At 48.3% G+C, this 17,689-nt stretch overlaps 1 protein-coding gene across 2 annotated transcripts; it reads left to right on the top strand.

Moving 5' to 3' along the window:
- Positions 1–488: 488 nt before the first annotated feature.
- Positions 489–16,572, top strand: Popdc2 (popeye domain containing 2). Of its 2 annotated transcripts, none has more exons than XM_028788172.1 (4): positions 489–1,892; positions 7,084–7,192; positions 11,646–12,195; positions 16,024–16,572. In XM_028788172.1, exons 1-3 carry the CDS (start codon positions 1,402–1,404, stop codon positions 12,150–12,152), a joined length of 1,107 nt encoding a protein of 368 aa, XP_028644005.1. In that variant the 5' UTR covers positions 489–1,401; the 3' UTR covers positions 12,153–12,195; positions 16,024–16,572. The 2 variants fall into 2 exon arrangements, with proteins under 2 accessions (XP_028644005.1, XP_028644007.1); XM_028788174.1 differs by lacking the exon at positions 16,024–16,572 and adding an exon at positions 12,905–13,719.
- The last annotated feature ends 1,117 nt before the right edge of the window (positions 16,573–17,689 follow it).

The raw sequence follows: 17,689 nt of genomic DNA, 5'->3' as shown, positions 1-17,689 counted from the left end.
GCTCCTGACCCCAGGAGCCAGGATGGAGACTCAGCAGGTCCTCCAGAAGCCAGGCGATCAGGTCTCTTGGCTTTAACGTTTGCAGAGTCCACATTTACTTCTTGGCAGTCCAAAGTTGATCCCCCAGCTTCATTTAGACGTTCCTTGAAAGTCATCAGACATCTTAGGACAGTGGAGTCTAGAGTCATGGGTCTAGTTCAGCACTTCTGCTTACTGTGAAGCCTGCTTAAAACAAGAGTATTTCGTTTGACGGTTACGAGTTCAAATCCTGACTTTGCTGCCCCCTCTGTGTTGGAACATGTTGCCTCTCGGCTCTAAAACAGTGATGACTGAGGAATGTGTATATGCATGGCTCAGTGGAGGTCGAATACCTAAGGAGTATTTGTTTCCTAGACAGTCATTCTATTTTGAGGTTATTGTGTTACTGTTGACTGTTACTTTGGGCAGATATTTGCAGAGGGGAGTCAACTCAGAGCTGAAAGGGCTGCTTTACACAGCTGCTTTTGTTGAATGAATGTCCTATTACCACACAATAATGTTTGCTGAGTGTCTTAAACCTTTCGTGGGGCTTTCCGGTTCTCCCTGCCAGTACCCTTTCTGTTAATAGTCCCAGGCATTCCCACTCTGAACTGTCCTACCTCACACAAATCCCCAAATCCTCCGGACAGGACATCTGCACTGTGTCGTGCCTACTCCATGCACCTAAATTCCCTGCTTGCTTTTCCTTTGACCCTCCCTGCCGGTTTCTGTTGACCCGGGGTCTTATCTTGTCCTCTGGAGGTATGCTAAGTACTGTGCCAGCCTGCCTGTTTGCCTGGCCTGTTTTCTTTCACTGCCAGCACCTCTTGGATTCCAATTCCAAACATGGTATCCCTCTGGGGTCACCCTTTCTTCCGGTGCCAAGAGATCGTGCATTCCAAATGGAACACAAGTGTGCCTCTCCTGCTGGCTCTCCACTCCTCCTCATTCTGCCCGGGAACAACGGAGAGCAGGACGTGGCTGCTTCGTCCTGCGTTGCTGAAGTTTGTGGTGTGGAGTTCCTACTTCCTCTCAGGACAATGTTTGCTTTTCACTAAGAACTAAATATGAAGACTATCCTAAGAAAGCCGGAGCCAAAGAAGTTTACCAGAGCACTGTGGGGAGAACAAGAGCTTTGCTGAGAGAGAGAAAGGGGGAAAGGAAGAAGGAAAAGAAAAATCCCAAACAACAAACAGGTTTCCAAGCTTCCATGAAGTGTACTATGCTCTGGCGTCCTTTCTCAGAGCCACCGGAAACATTGCTATCAGCAAAGGTAGTGCTGGTGGTGAGAAGCCACTTGGGAGTACAGATTAACTGATTTTTCCCCCAGTTTCCTTTGTGGAGACCGTATCTGAGCCTGCAAAGGCCTTGCAAGCCCCAAGGATGAGCGCCAACGGCAGCTCGGTGGCTCAGCTCCTCTGGCAGCGGCCTGTGTGCAGTAGCTGGAAGCAGGATGTGGAAGGAGCTCTCTACCACCTGGCCAACTGCTTCTTGCTTATGGGCTTCATGGCAGGCAGTGGAGTATATGGATGCTTCTATCTTTTCGGCATCCTGGGCCCAGGCTACCTCTGCTGCGTGCTGTGGGGCTGGTTTGATGCCTGTGGGCTAGACATCGTCCTTTGGAATGTCCTCCTGACAGTGGCTTGCCTGCTTCAGCTGGCTCACCTGGTATATCGAGTACGGGTGAATACCCTCCCGCAGGAGTTCAACCTCCTCTACAGGACACTGTGCCTGCCCCTGCGGGTACCCCTGCAGGTCTACAAGGAAATTGTGCACTGCTGCCATGAGCAGGTCTTGACACTGGCCACAGAGCAGACCTATGCTGTGGAGGGTGAGACACCCATCAACCGCCTCTCCCTGCTCCTCTCTGGCCGGTAAGCTATTCTGTGTTGTCCGTGTCTGGAATCTCCCCCCCATGCCCACACTTCCTATTCCCTAGTGTCCCCTTCCATTTCGTGTCCCCTTTCATCAAAGGACGGATGTGGAAAGTCAAACAAACCCAGAATGATTTTTTTTTCCCTAGGAGTGACTTTGGTTCCTCTTTCTTGACATTTTCCAAGAGGAAGTTAGATCATGAGGCAATTTCTATACTATCAAGGGTTTCTACACTATCAAGGGTGACTGTGTTTACTTGCCACCAGAAGGGCTAGTGAGGCCAGACCCAAAATGGATAAACACACATATACACATACACACACATACACACATACACACACCAGTGTGCACTGACTAAAGTATAGCAACCTCTATGAGCATTAGAAAAGCGACCATTTCAGTAAGATCAATGTGTTCCTTCCATATGCATTTAACACTTGCAAAGCACCTACTGTGTGCAGGAAATGAAACAAGAAAACCCAGGAGGTTTCCAGTGACTCCTGTTCCCTGCCAGGGCATCAAGGAAATACCATGTTGTAGTTGAGATATCCTATACAAGCTCTGGAGTGTAGCCCACATACAGACAGCTGCAGAGAGGAGCTAGGCCCACCTGTGTTCCCAGGCCCATTGTTCTACTGAGAGGCTGTACTGTAATCTGAGGGCTCATGGTGACAGAGGAGTAGTAATGCCCACATATGTCTCACTGGGGACTCAGGGGAGACATGTGCCTCAGAGGAAGAGGGAGAGTTGGACATTGGCTGGCTTCAGCGTCAGAGTGTGTCTGTCCAGTTAGCCTCCATGGCAACAGTGGCCGTTGATGTTCAATGAGAAACCACCATGGGGCTCTGTGTGTCACACTTTGTAGGCATCTGTGCATTCTTTGAAACATTGACTCATAGCACCTGACGGCAGACAATCCCCTCCATCGCCTTGCTGGAGATCAACCATGTGTTGAAAAAAGATGATAATCAGGACATTCTGATTACAGGAAAAGATAGGGAAAGGGAAAGATGAGGAGGGGAAAGGAAGAAAAGGGGAGGGAAGAAAGTGAAAAGAGGAAAGGGAAGAAAAAGGAAAGGGATGAAGGAAAGGAAGGAAGGAAGAAAGGAAGGAAGGAGAGGTGGGGGAGAAATGAACTAAGATGGTCAACTACACAGTGGTTGTTCCTCGGTGTCCACTACTCCACGCCTAGAAGACAAACAATGTACGGAGCATGCTCATTCATGGACACATGCTATTTGCTCTGCACGGCTTCTCTGCTGAGTGCAGGGCACCGAGGCTAGCAGAGGCTGGCCTCTCCTGTGTATGGTGTTCATTCGGCAGAAACATACAGTTATATGGCTCTGGTGTCTTGTGACAAATTTACTGTGAGTTTGTATAAGACTGAGTCCCCAAGAAGGAGAAAATGAGGCTTGTCTTTCTATATAGCTTTTCCTAGTTGATGCTTCGTGTAGCATCAGCAGTTAGAAATCAGGTTTCCCCTTGATTTTCAAGGTCTGGGTAGGGCCTGTGTCACTGTTCTTTTTGACTTGTTGCCTTTCCGTGCCATCCTGTCAACTTTGTTGAGTGGACAAGAGGGAGACGGCTTCGTGTCTATGGCTGGGCTTTGGTTTTCAGAGAGAATCACTGCATCTGGGTTAATGTGATACTAAACACCTCTAGGTGCAGAAGAAACTCCTGTTGTGCCAGGAAGTGCAGGCTCTTGTACAGCTCACCCTGGGCTTTGGGGAGTGTCCCCTGGAACCCTTTGCTCAAACCCCAGAAGCGCTTCTGTTTGGTTTTGATATGGGCAGCCAACCCTTGCAATACTCAGAAAACAAAGTGACTTCCTCAAAGCCTGTCACCCTGCTGAACTATGCTCACTCTTGGTTTCATAGAGGATGCAATGCACCAGCTCTCACATGCACAGCCCTCCAGAACAGGCAACTGCCCATGACAGTGAAAGGGAACGATCTGCTGCTCATGTGATCATGGAGGACACCAAAGATACAGCACAATGCTGAAATCCACTTTGGTGTACCTATTGGCCTGCTTAGACATTAGACAGACAGTGTCACATCTTGACAGCATGCTTTGGGAGCCAACTTCCTTACCTGAGGAGATGAGGAGGAAAAATGATACATGTCACTGGCTTCCTTCTCTCCTGGCGTCTTCTTTTCTTAGAGATGCTTTTTCTTCACACACACACCTTTGCTCTGTTCGTCTTCCCTCCCCCCTCCCTTCTATTCTCCATCCCCCGTGCCCCAGCCTTCTTTGGATATTTTTTAAGAGTACTAAGACCCAGTGTTAGATGTGACAAGCATTGTCTTGAACTCATGGAGCTTAAGCCAATAATAATTATGTGCCACAGTGATTACTCATGGACCCAGCATTCCCAAGGGGAAATAGTAAATGTAACTTCTAGGTCTTTATTTTCTGGGAGGTCAGATACACTGTCTCAAGGAGACGGCCCAGCCCTGAGAGAAACTAGTCTAGCTAAAGACAGCATGTATGAAGGCCCTGTGGTAGGAGAATGTGGCCCTTTATTTCCTCTTGCATCTTCTAGGATATATATATATATATATATATATATATATGTATCTGTATCCTGGTCTGGCTTAATGACTAGTAATAGTCTTCAGTGATGTGCATGCTCACACATCTATCTAGGCGTTCATTTAGGGGAGACTAATATCCCATTGGCCAGAACTTAACCCCTTGGCTGATCCTAGCAGCAAAGGATGTAAGAAGGCATAGTCTTTAGCTGTGTAGCCACACATACAGTTAAAACTCCAGCGGCCTGGAGGAAGAGGAGCAGAAGGTATTTGAAAACAGGCTCTCTCATTAAACTCCCCAGATCACTGCCCATCTCTACCCTTACCTGCTCATCATAGCCTGTTTATCCTTAAGAACTCAGACGGAATGTCATCTTGAGAAGTCTGTTCCCTGCAAAGGACCAGGCTCTTCCATCCTCCTCTTCTGTGAGCCCTCTCCACCCCAGTACTCAGCACACTAATTTGTAGCCATTTAGTTCTTCATATGCTCGAGGCTTCCACTCAGCTGTGAACCTCTGGCTGCAAGGGTCCGATTATACCACCTCTGCAGCCCTCGGTCTTCAGGAACACGGGAGGTTCTGTGAATAGTGGTTTAGTGAGAAAAGCTGCAGAAGTAATGGAAAGCCCTCTCTCTCCAGGTGATTGAGTGTCCACAAGGTGTGCTTGTTCGTCTCCTCCTTTGCCCGATATACCTCGCTTTAAAAGAGGCAGATGTGAAAACTCGAGTTTTCTGGGGAATGGAGGAAAAGGCCCAGACTGGATCTTAATCTATGTCTAGATGTTACACCACATCCAGAAACCACTCACTTTTTGTAGGCATACAGCTGGTGTGCCAGGTACCATACCAGACCCTCACAGAATGCAGGCCCCTTCTCTGAAGGGGCAAAGCACCAGGGTGGGTGCTGACCATAAGTCTAGAGATCCAGCAAACAATATTAGTGGGGTTGCTTACCCCGAGATGTAAAAGCAAGCCTGTGCTCATAGGAAAGGCCAGAGCAGTTGCTTAATGGGTTGGTAGTGTGGAATAATCATATTCATAATTTCTTAAAAATTAATTAGAATTCCTGGTCACAGCCACAGAAACCCACTCTATCTAGCTGATGTGAGGTGGGGTCCTTTAGAAAAAGAAAAGGATTTCTCTTAAAACTTAAAGAAAGGCATGCACCTAGGCCTCAGGCTGGAATAAGATAAGAATCGTGCCTATTGTCTATTCTGTATGACTTAGATTCTTCTGTGGCCAGTTGGGGCTCATCCTTTTGCAAAGTTGGGGTTCCATTATTTGAGAGACAAGGTTCTTAAACACAGGAGTGTGTTAGTCTAACCAATGTGTGTTAGTTGTCTCTGCCCAAGTCACAAGTCACAGTGACTTAACTCCAGTTCTGAAGTCTCAATGAAGCTAGAAGAAAGGCATTGGGATAGGAGTGCATGCCAGGGCCATTAGCGAGTGAGGTGTTTAGGATCTTGTGTCCTTGTGCTTGGTGAAGGTAGAGAAGGGGTGATGTTGGAAGTGTCCACCACCACCTACCCAAAACTCCCGTACCATGACATCATAGTGCGAGAACATGGACTCTGTTTTGTTGCCTGGCAGCCATGTGACCTTAAGCCCATCATGCAGTTTTCCTGACCATCTGTTTTTCTGACAGTAAAACTCAGAAAGAAAGAAAAACCAGCCTATCCCACATCACCTCGACGACTCAGTGGGCAGGCACATGTGAAGCATCCGTTTGCCTTCCTCACATGCGATCTTCTTTCTCTTGCAAACATGAGCTATCCTGAGCACTGGTCCTCATGCAGCCTGCCTGGAAGGGGAAAGGCAGAGCGGTACCCCCCATGGCATCAGGGACATGTGCATCCATGTTTGCAATATGGCAGGCCCACACCACACGTGCTCGGGGTGTGATTAATGTGACTGAGTAACTGGACTGGCTGTTAACTATATTTAATTTTAATTAATGTAGCTCTCAATTGAAATAGCCACACGTGGTTGGTACAGAGCCAAGCCCCAGCACAGTGGTTTGCATCCTGAATACATAGTAGAATTGGGGATAGTTTTAAACAAATAATGTCTATAACTCACCTGCAGAGATGTTTTTTAATTGCTTTGAGATAAAGCTCATACCTAAGGGAGTTTTCAGGAGGTTTCCTTCCTTCCTTCCTTTTTTCTTTTTTCTTTTTCCTTTTGTTCTTCCTTTTCTCCTCCTCCTTCTTTGGGGTGTGTGGGGTGTTGGGGGTGGTAGTGGTGATACGGGGTCTCACTCTGGTTCTTTCTGCTTTGGCACTTATTATGTAGGCCAGGCTGGCTCACACTCGTGGCAATCCTCCAGCCACAGCCTCCCACCTGTTGAGTGGCCACCCATGAGCTCATACACACATGATCTGCTACGCTAGACTCATGTACACATAAGCCATGCTGCTAGGTCCCCAAGTGTTAATACTGACTCCCCTCCCCAGGACTCTGGTTCTGCACTGTGGAACAGAAAACCATGTCCAGGACGAGGACCGTGCAAGCTTCCATGTTTAGTCGGGCCATACCTGCTCTGGCTCCCACACTTTAGCTGAATATTTCTGCGGGAGGGTTTCAGCTGCTCAGCAATAGGAGCTTCAGCAGAGAGCAGTTATTGTCCTTTCCTATTCAGTCTCCCTCTCCTTTTCTCAGGGTTCGAGTGAGCCAGGATGGGCAGTTTCTGCACTACATCTTTCCATACCAGTTCATGGACTCTCCTGAATGGGAATCACTGCATCCTTCTGAAGAGGGGACCTTCCAGGTAATAAGAAGCCCTGTGGCAGCACAGTCAGCTGTCACTGCAAGCCCACAGCATTGCTACCTCTCCCTTCCCCTCTCTTCCATCTGCCCTTTGACCACCACCAAATGTGATGCTAAGAGTGGGCGGGATTATAGCCTCTGCTTTCTCCTCAAGAAGAGTGTCTAGGCTCCTGGGACTGGGGAACAGGGGAGGGTGGTTCTTGTCCCTGACAGGAAGTCATGTCACTCATGGGCCTACAACTCTTCCAAAAGACTAATGCCCACAGGATAAAAAAAGCTAATCCTCCTTAGGGTAACTGAAACTCTTAGCAGCTCCAGCCCTCCTGGTACACACTACTTATAATTTGACCCTTCTATTGCCCTGTATCTGAAATGCATACTAAACAAACCGCCATGCTCCCCAGAACTCTTCTATGAGGGCTACCCAGGTTCACCTTCTGGCCTCTATGCCTCACAGCTTCCTGCAGCCACCTGCCCATCTGAGCACTTCCTTTGCCTACACTGGCTGTGTGCACACTGCTCTCTATTCTGATGGTGTGGCGGCATCGTCATCTCTCTGTCTCTGTCTCCACACTCCCAAGACAGTCCCAAGAACAGTTTTTGCTGAACTGGTTGCCCACGAGCAGTTGGTGTCTCAGAAGACTCTGTGGGTCACTCACAGACATGAGCCATGGGGGAACATGGCCACTCAGCCCCTGCTGTCCCCCCTGCAGTCCTTCACACTTGTGGGTCTGGGTTGCTGATAGTTAGCATGTGGCACACACTGCATTTTTATTGCCTCCCTGAATCATACAATGTACTAGATTGGAGATAACTGTTCCTATATTTGACGGATAGGGCAGCTAAGGCCCCAGAGCATCATGTACTCAGCTAGAGAATAGAAGAGCCAAGCAAGAGCCTAAACCATCAGAAGAGTGGTCCGTTCAACCCTCTCAGGGACTCTGCCAGACAGTTTGCTGTCCTGGGGTCTGCGTATCTTCTGTGATGTCTACCAGAGAATCCTTTAGCCAGCGTATGAGCTAACCCCGGAACAGACACATGCCAGACAATGCCACTGTCTGGGCCTGCTTCCGTCCTAATCCCAGCTCTGTGGTGATATTGTCAGAGAAGCAGTCTTGCTGCCACTGCCAGAGCCTCTAGCCACTGACCACTCCCATCACAGAACCTTTGTCCCATCTCCACCCTCTTTGCCCAGAGGCATTCTTTGGGAACTCCCTCAGGCCAAGAGAATGACAGAAGAGTGGCTGGAACTGTCCAGAGCAGGCTGTGGCATTGACAGGGAGTAGCAGGTGGGTTAGGCTCCAAAGGAAGGGCTGTTACCCCAGATGGCCTCTCTGCCTGGAATGTAAGCATGCTCATATTCCATCATTTATATCCTGAGTGTTTGCCTCATTTAGAAGCAATGAGATCCACACCCTTGCTGTTGGCTGTGTAAAGTCCCATTTCCTCTTTGTAAATATCAAATGTTGTTGCGTTATAGTTCATCTTGACCTTGCCTCTGACATGGCTTTGTTGATTGGAAGAACAATCCTGGTTCCTGCCTAAATCGTAACTCACAGCACATTTCACACAGATCTCAGCATCCCATCACACCCCTCGACCACCCAGTACACCAGACCTTGCTGGCTGCAGGCCCTGTGGTGCTCATTATTCATCAAGAGCAGGGCACAGGCGCATCCCACAGAGTTCATCATAGCCTCCAATCTGCAACCTGTGTTACTGGACTCGTGTCCCATTTAGGTATGCTCTCATAAAGAAAAAGCTTGGCACTGTATCAAAACTTTATTACAGACAGTCCTGTATGCATGTGGGTACCAATCAAAAAGTAGGTTTCTGGGGGTTAGGGTCATGGTACAGTAGGTGAATGTCTGCTGTGCAAGCATGCGAGCCTGAGTTAAGCACCCACAAAAAAACAGGGCGTGGTGATGTGTTCTTGTAAGCCCAGCTGTAAAAAGCGCGGAATAAATATAAAGGTAGCTAACCATGAAAGTAAGGCAAAGAAAATGATAGTTATTCTTTAAAAACAACGGAAGCAGTAACAGCCTACACAGGAACGCCCATGCTTGCTGTGTCTGGCCTTATGGACATGGATTGCATCTAGGTCAGGCCTTCCTCAGGCTCATCTGCTCTCTGCCGCCTGACACTGGTTTCTTGTCTGGGACTTGCTGATAAAGACATTTAGGGCACAGCCTATGACAGAGTGTGAGAGCCACTCACTCAGCCGTTGGTCATGGACAGACTGTGAGTGTTCTCTTCAGAATTCTGTCAGAAGGCAACATGCCCAGACATGAGTGTAACGGATGTTCCACAGCTGGTACAGGGGCAAACCTGAAACCAGCACCCAGCTTCTGGCCCTGATGACTAATTTAGGGCCCTGTTAACGATCAGATGATGTACAAAGCTGTGGACAGTAGGAGTGGAGGAGAGGCACAGCGGACACGGGGGACGAGGAGAGGGTGTAATAAGTAAAGTAGGCAAGGTGAGAGCTTTTTTAAGGTGTGTCTGTTTTACAAGATTTATTTTTAAAACCAAGTGGTTGTGGTGGTGGCATACGCCTTTAATCTCAGCACTCAAGAGGCAGAGGCAGGTGGATATCTATGAATTTGAGGCTAGCCTGGCCTACGGGGTGAGTTCCAGGACACCCAGTGCTACACAGAGAAATCCTGTCTCAAAAAAAAAAAAAAACCAGATTTTTTTTTTAAAGTGTGTGTGTGTGTGTGTGTGTGTGTAAGGTTTATTTTAAACAGTGTGGGTGGAGGGGAGTATGCACACATGAGTACAGATACCTGCAGAAGCCAGAGGTGGTAGATCCATTGGAGCTGAAATTATCGGCAGTTGTGAACTGCCTAGTGTGGATACTGAGAATCAAACTTAGGTCCTCTGCAAGAATAGTAAGTGCTCGTAACCACTCAGCCAACTGTCTAGCCCTGAGAGGCGAGAGTTTAAGGGGCTGTATGTAGTCTCTAACAGAGAATGCTTTGAAACATATTTCATAGTCAGTAAAAAAGCATTCAATACAATGCCTGGCACATACTCAGAGCTCAGTAAAGGTTAGCCTTGATGGCTGCCTTTACCACTCACAAACAAACACACTGTAGCCCCGTTAGCCAAAGGGTCGTATTAGCCAGATCATTCAAAATTGTCTAAGTTTATTCTCTATTCTATACTATCCTTGGAACGATTCCATTTTAACCTTAGCTTTGCTACTCATCTTTTTTGAGACAGGGTCTTACTCTGTAGCTCAGGTTATCCTAGAATCACTATGTAGCTCAAGCCAGCTTCCAGGTCTGGTCCACTCCTGAGTGCTTATAAGACAGGAGCCAACATGCCCAGTTCATCATTTGAACATGGATTATGGCGTCCTACTGTGTGCTAAGTACATGCTGTTGTCTTTTTGTTCTGCTGGCATAATCTAGTTTTCATCCTGGGCATGGTGAATACACAAACATTCCTCTGTCCTTAAATAACTAAGGAAGACCTGATTCACTGCTCCTGAGTTTCTTTCTCTGTGCCTTTATATTCCTCCTCGGGTCATGAGATCCTTTGGTTTGTAACCAAGAGCAGATTCTGAGACCTGAACCCCAGTGCTCTGCTGTCCACCTGATACAGTTTGGCATGCTTAATCTCTAGCCGTTTCTCTCAATAAACTTTTCTCCCCAGCCCTCTTAGTGACTGTGTCTCGGTGCGTGGTTCTACACACACACACACACACACACACACACACACACACACACACACATACACACACACTGGGAACTCAACCCTGGGCCTTACACACGTGCTCAGCCACTTTACCACTAAGTTATCCCCTTCCCAGACCTTGATTTTCTCCTCTAAGGTGTGCATGCCCCGTGTCAGGAGCTGTGGTCAGTCCCTTGCTCAGCTGCCCCTCACCTCCTGGAACCTCATTTGCATATCTCATCTCCTCAGTTTTGCAGTTCCACTGTTGATAACAACAATGGCTGCCAAAGATTCTGAGTAGAATGACAAGGGGAAAGGGGATGGGGGGGGGGACTTCCTAATGCACTGGAGAGTGGTGAAGCTGGCCTTGAACTTGTCACCCTCCCACTTGGGTCTCTAGTAACTGGGATTACAGGCATAGGTCACAAAGCCTTAAAATGAACAGTCTTCAGCTTGACCTCTCTTCAGAACGCTAGGAAGCCTCCCCCTCTTTCTCGACATTCTATTCAGAATCTTCCTCAGCCATTGCTGTTATCAACAGTGGAACCTTAGAACCGAGGAGATGGGATATGCAAATTGAGGTTTCAGGAGGTGAGGGGCAGCTGAGCAAGGGGCTGACCACAGCTCCTGACATGGGGCATGCATATTATAGTGCATACAAGAAGCCTGTCCCTGGACTTTGTCCCCAGCTCGGCCATAGAGAGCTACCGTGTCAAATAGCCGCCTGTTTCTCTGCACTTTAAACCTTTCCCTCTCTGCTCCTAACCCCTTAGGTGACGCTGACCGCCGAGACCGAATGTAGCTATATTTCCTGGCCCCGGAAAAATCTTCACCTTCTTCTGAACAGAGACCGATATATCTCCCGCCTCTTCTCAGCCCTGCTGGGCTATGACATCTCCGAGAAGCTCTATACCCTCAATGACAAGCTGTTTGCCAAGTTTGGGTTACGCTTCGACATCCGCCTTCCCAGCCTCTACCATGTTCTGAGTCCCTCAGCCTCAGATGGAGGACCAGAGTCTGAGAAAGATGATGAAGAAGCCCTTGAGGCAGATGTGTCCCCTGCTCAGGCCAGGCCCATCTGCATCCTGCCAACACCCTCTTGTTCCGGGCCTCCAGCTACCACCAACTTCCCTGTGTCTCTCCCCCGGGCCAGGATGCCCAGGCCTGACAGTGGCACCCTGGGTGAGGACTCCACCAGTCTGGTGCTGGAGGATTTTGAGGAGGTTTCGGGATCAGAGTCATTTATGGATTATAGGAGCGATGGGGAGTACATGAGGTGAGGGCGGAACTAACATGGGCACAGACACCGGCTCAGGATCCTATGTAAGTATGCCGAGGCAAATATGCCTTGTTCCTCACACTGCTTTTGAACCCCTCAGAGGATTCACTGCTATAACCCAACCCTGCCTATGCTCACAGCAAATGCATGCGTGGTATGAAACATTGTCTAAACCTACTCATCATTAGTTGTGGTTGCATTGTAGAGAATGGGCTGATTGACATTTAGAGCAGGCCAATGGGCTCTCATCTTTTGGGAGTGGGCGTGACTAGATTTCGCTAATAGCTAAGACGGCTGCTGGGGTTAAGGAGATTTTTGCATGTGGCATGCATTTCCAGGGAAGTGAATGCTGGCATGGTTCTACCGATTGTCTCTCTGGCACACAGAGAGTTCTGGGAAGCAGCTGTTATTGAGTCTTCACTAGGAAGGACTGTTAAAATCAGAGCCGTTGGTGATGGCAGGCAAATAGTCTGGGAAGCTAATGGCCCAATCTTGCTTTCCTCCTGCCCAGTGGCAGACGGTGCTGGTCACTCAGGTGGGGCCCAGTCAGTGCTTTTATTAAAACATTCCTATGACAGATATAGAACAGCTTGGATTTTCCCAGCAGCCCACACTTGTGGGCAGTGGCCTGGTCTTAAACCCAGCTTGACCTCCCCTTGGGAGCAGGATTTCCCTCGTAGGAATGTGTACCAGGAAGGCTGTGTTTGGTAGTTCGGAGAAGTTGCTTTCATGGTCTCCTGATTGATCTTACAGTACTTGGACATTTTCCTCAGGACTCTACCCAACCATGGCGGAGGCTTGGCTTTTCCTGAGGAAAGCCCCACCATCAACCTAGAAGGCATTTTAAGGTTAGGGGTGTACAAAGGAACCCTACACTCTTAGAGAAGCACCCGCAGATGTGAAGAACTGGTCTGGTGCACGGAGTGAATGAGCGCATGTATTTCAAACAAGTCACATTGCTGATGAGAGAAGCAAGAGATATGGACGTTATCCTTTCCTGTGGAGTCATTCCAAGACCGAAACCCAGGATAACTTAGCATACCTTCCTGTTCACTTGTCCTCTTTCTGTCTCTCTATCCCCCATGCTTGCTGACCAGTGTAAACTGTAGGTGCTTCATGCTGTCTAGCCTGCTTCCCCGCCTTTGGTGTGAACTGTGGGTGCTTCATGCTATCCAGCCTGCTTCCCCACCTCTGGTGTGAACTGTGGGTGCTGCATGCTATCCAGCCTGCTTCCTCATCTCTTCAGTTCACAGAGCACTGACTTCTGCTCTTCTTTCTGGTTCTTTTCCATTCCTCCTACTTGTCCCTGTTGTCTTGGATTGTGGCTCTATGTATCCCTCTTGCTCACACTTCACCTTCTCCATCCCCATCTGCCCCCTGACTTCTCCTGTTTTGCTTGGATGTTTAACAGTCTGGTTGTTTTCTTTCCCCTTTGCCCAGTCTCTGGCTTTGCTCTCTCCTCTTCCCTAAGCAACCTTGTGTCTCCATTTTGCTAATTCCAAATCCTAACTCGTCCAAGGAGCTATCTGAGGATAAAGAAAACCATTCAAATAAAGGCCTGAAAACCCTCTATTTAAGGCTTTAAGAATGTTTCCCAAACATCAGGGGACAGGCACCATTGAAGGACACTAGACCTTCTGTGACTGGTTCCATAGTAAAGCAAATCCAGACAGAATATACTCCATGTCTGCCCCAGTCCCATGGCACATTGAACTGGGATCAGAAGACCTGGAAAAGAGAACTGGGGGGCGAGGGTATGAGAGAAATGGACAGCAGGTCCGGAAGTCTGATCGAGCTGTCAAATTTTAATTTTTCCACAGGGGGAGGGGGGTATATACACATAGAAGCAGGATATGGGGAGGGGGTTGGCATAGGGTCTTCTTTGTTTCTTGGGAGCGCAGGTGTTCTCAGGGGGAATGCAGATGTCTTTCAGAACAGGATATTGGCTGGGTGAAGAGGTCACAGAAGAAGCAGGTCACTATGTACCTGTCCATAAGATCTATTGGTCATTTGTTCTTCTATAGGGTGGTACTTTCCCACCAGGGCTACCTATCTACAAGATCTATAGCTATCTGTTCTAGGGTTAGTGCTTTCCCACAGAGACCAAGACTTTGTGTAGGTAGACACGTATGGCTGACTTAGGCCTATGGCTGACTTAGGCCATTAATGTATAAGCAAGGTCGTGCCCAACACATGCCAGCATTAGAAACAACCTTAGCACCTCTGAGGCATCCTTCTCTGGGAGCCTAACTCACTTTGCAAAACCGCAAGATGTCTTGGGGTCCCTGCACCAAGCTCTTCATCTTCACACCCTAGGAACAATCATCACAAGCTGAAATCCTTCTAACTTCTAGCCTTGATGTCATTTTCCCCTATAAGGATGATTCCAAATTATCATGGGATCTTTCTCAGAACCATTGTTTGCCTCCAGGTCTTCTTGTGTGTGTCCCTGTGTTATTTAAATAGCAGAGAAGAAGGAAAGAACAGGTGGGTTTTACTTTCAAACCACAGAGCATTCAGAATAAGGTGAACACATAGTCGTAAGTGGTCATATATTAGACAGCTTCCATGTGACTTCTGGCTGCTTCTCCTTCCCTCCTTGGAACCTACCCTCTGCCTTCCCAGCCTGGTGAAAAGGGCTGGTGGGGACAGCACTTCCAACAACTCAGTAACAAATGGAACTGGGGGGAAGTGGTTTGGTTTCCAGCTTGGCAGATGGCAGAATCCTCTCCCAACCAAGGGGCAGCCTGGGAGGAGGCTGAGAGAGACCACATCTAGCCCTGAGCTTCAGAAGAACTGAGTGGTGGCTGTACCTCATGCTGCCCCCATCTCTTCGTTTTGCCAGAGGCAGATCTGTCATATCCCATTCAGACTCTTCCCTCAGAATGAAAGCTGATGGCTGCCAGCACAGGCAGTCTTCTCTGAGGTGCAGGCTCTGGGGTCTCAGCAGTGGCTGCTCTGCTGGCGGAGTCCCCCTGTGTGGGTGAGGTCCAGGGAAGCAGTCTTCTCCGCACAGGCCTTTCTTCCAGCTCTGCTCCACCAGCCTCCTCTTCCCACCCATCTCTTTGTAGAAATGAAAGTCAGCATCTTACAAAGCCTATGGAATTTCTGTGCAGGGCTTGGGCTGTTTTTCTTCATCATCCATGTCTTAGATAGGGTTCCTATGGCTGTGATGAAACACCATGGCTAAAGGAACTTGGAAAGGAAAGGGATTATTTGACTTACACTTCCACATTGCTGTTCATCATCAAGGAAGTCAGGACAGGAACTCAAGAGGGCAGGAACCTGGAACAGGAGCTGACTCAGAGGTCATGGAGGAGTGCTGCTCACTGGCTTGCTTCCCATGACTTCTTGCTCAGCGTACTTCCTTATAGAACCCAGGACCGCCAGCCCAGGGACAGTACCACCTACAATGGGCTGGGTCCTCCCCCCTTGATCACTCATTAAGAAAATGCCCTGCAGACTTGCCCACAGCTGGATCTCTGGAGGCATTTTCTTAATTGCAGTTCCCTCCTCTCAGATGACTCCAGACTGTGTCAACTTGACAGAAACTAGGCAGCTTAGTCCATGAGCAGTAAGCAGGAAGTAGAGCGCTTTCTTTTGAGCACTCAGGAAGAGGCAGCAGAGGATGGCTCCATCTCTCGCCTACAGACCAAGAGAATGGGCCAAGATAACTTCAGAAGTAACTCCTCCATGACCCCTCCATGTTCCACAGTGAAAGAACTGACAGGCACAACTGCTCATGGTGAGGCATTGGGGTGCAGTCTAAACTGGGGTCTGCTGAGGAAACAGAAACCTCCCAAGGATCCTGAGATGCCTGGTAAACCCTCTGGAGCCGTGCGCTAACATCCTTCTTCTGTTTCTCTCCACAGCTTCTAGAAGTCCTCTCCAGAACTCTTCTCAAGTTATGTCCAGAGCAAAGGCCCCTTTGGCTCCAACTCACACTCCTGAGCTCTAAGGATCACAGAGCTGTTGTCAATGCGGCCAGATGGCGCTCTTCCATGTTCCCTGGATGACCACTTGTACTCACGCCCCTCCTCTTAGCCCTCCAGAAAGATGTGGGGATGGACATGACGTAGAGAAACGCCTTCATGAGCCTTCCTCACAGAAGAAGAGTCCAGAGACACCAGGCCTGACTCCATCTTTTATGGGTTGCAGGACATTGCCAGGTTAACAGCCTCTGAGCCTGGTCTGTCAAGTGAGGCTATGAACTCACGTCACAGGGTGGTTGTGAGGATCCAGTGAGCTGATTGGGTAAAGCACCTATGACAGAGCATGGCGTCCAGCAAGCATGCAATAAAACACTTCACGCCTCTCCCTATGTTGTTGCTTTAAATTATCTGAAAGGATCCAGTGACTTTTACCCATGGTTATTTTAGTCCCAACGTTAATTTTCAATTGAAATAGAAAATTTTAAATCCTAATTGTTCCCTTCAACTTTTAATTTTAAAACACAAGTAACTGTGTCCTGTTTATGAATCTAACATTACATTTTAGTTCTTAAAAGGATTTTTATAAATTGAGCCAATGAGTTTTCCTCCCTCAGATATTTAAAAATGGCTTACAAGTTGAATATATTCGGCTCTCTTTTTATCTGGTTATTTATTTTTGATTGAGACAATTATGTCCCTTCTATACCTGAGGCTGGCCTCGAGCTTGCAACCCTCCTGCCTCCCCTTCCTGAATGCTAGAATCACAGGTGTATATACCATCATACCTTGTTGAATATATTCTACTTTTGTTTTTTCCTCAAAAACTTCATATATGTTCTGGTTACCTGATGCTGGGTAATCCTACCCCTAATACAGTGGCTTCAAATAGTTGTAATTACTGGTTTTCCTCATGAAGTGGGGACTAGCTGGGGTGGCTGGATGGTGTTCACACATCTCCGTGCCCTTTCTCATGGTGCTGCTTTCGGGGCATGCTTGAAGCAGGTGTCATCTCAGAGGCCTCTTCCCTCAGCCTGTCTGGGGTGACACTGAATAAACTCCAATAGCTACGGGCTAACCAAAGGGGAGGCTTGCTCCATCTCCAGGGGTTGGCTCCTGCTGCCATGTGGTCCTCTAGTGTGTGAATACACCATGCTGTCTCCATGCATTCTAACATGAGTAAAGCATCTGGATTGTTTTCGGGCTTCCCGTGGACATCCTTGGACACACAATTTGGTATGCATATATGTGCGTTTCCTAAGCACATACCTGGGAGTGGTATCATCAAGGCATCGGGAACTGAGTGCAGACATGTTCTACTACAGCAGACTCTGCCGAGCAGGTTTAAGTGGTTGTACTAAGTTGTGTTCCTTCAGCGATGTCTGAGCGCCCCTCCCGAGCAGTCGCCATCGCCTTCTCTAACCTTTGCCTTTCGGGTGTGCAGAGCAGCTTTTGTTGTGGTTAAGCTTTCCATTTTCCTGATGAATACTACGGTTGACTACTTTTTCTTTTCTGCTTTTTTCTTTTTCTATTGCAACCCTCCTATTGCTGCCCCCCACACACACACACACACAGCTGGGGTTCAGTGCTGGGGCACCTGGCTCGCTTC

The sequence above is a fragment of the Grammomys surdaster genome, unplaced genomic scaffold (assembly GCF_004785775.1).
Source record: "Grammomys surdaster isolate TR1022 unplaced genomic scaffold, NIH_TR_1.0 125704, whole genome shotgun sequence".
Classification (NCBI taxonomy): Eukaryota; Metazoa; Chordata; class Mammalia; order Rodentia; family Muridae; genus Grammomys; species Grammomys surdaster.
Note: the sequence above shows the minus strand (reverse complement) of the source record. Positions and strands in the feature narration are given on the sequence as shown.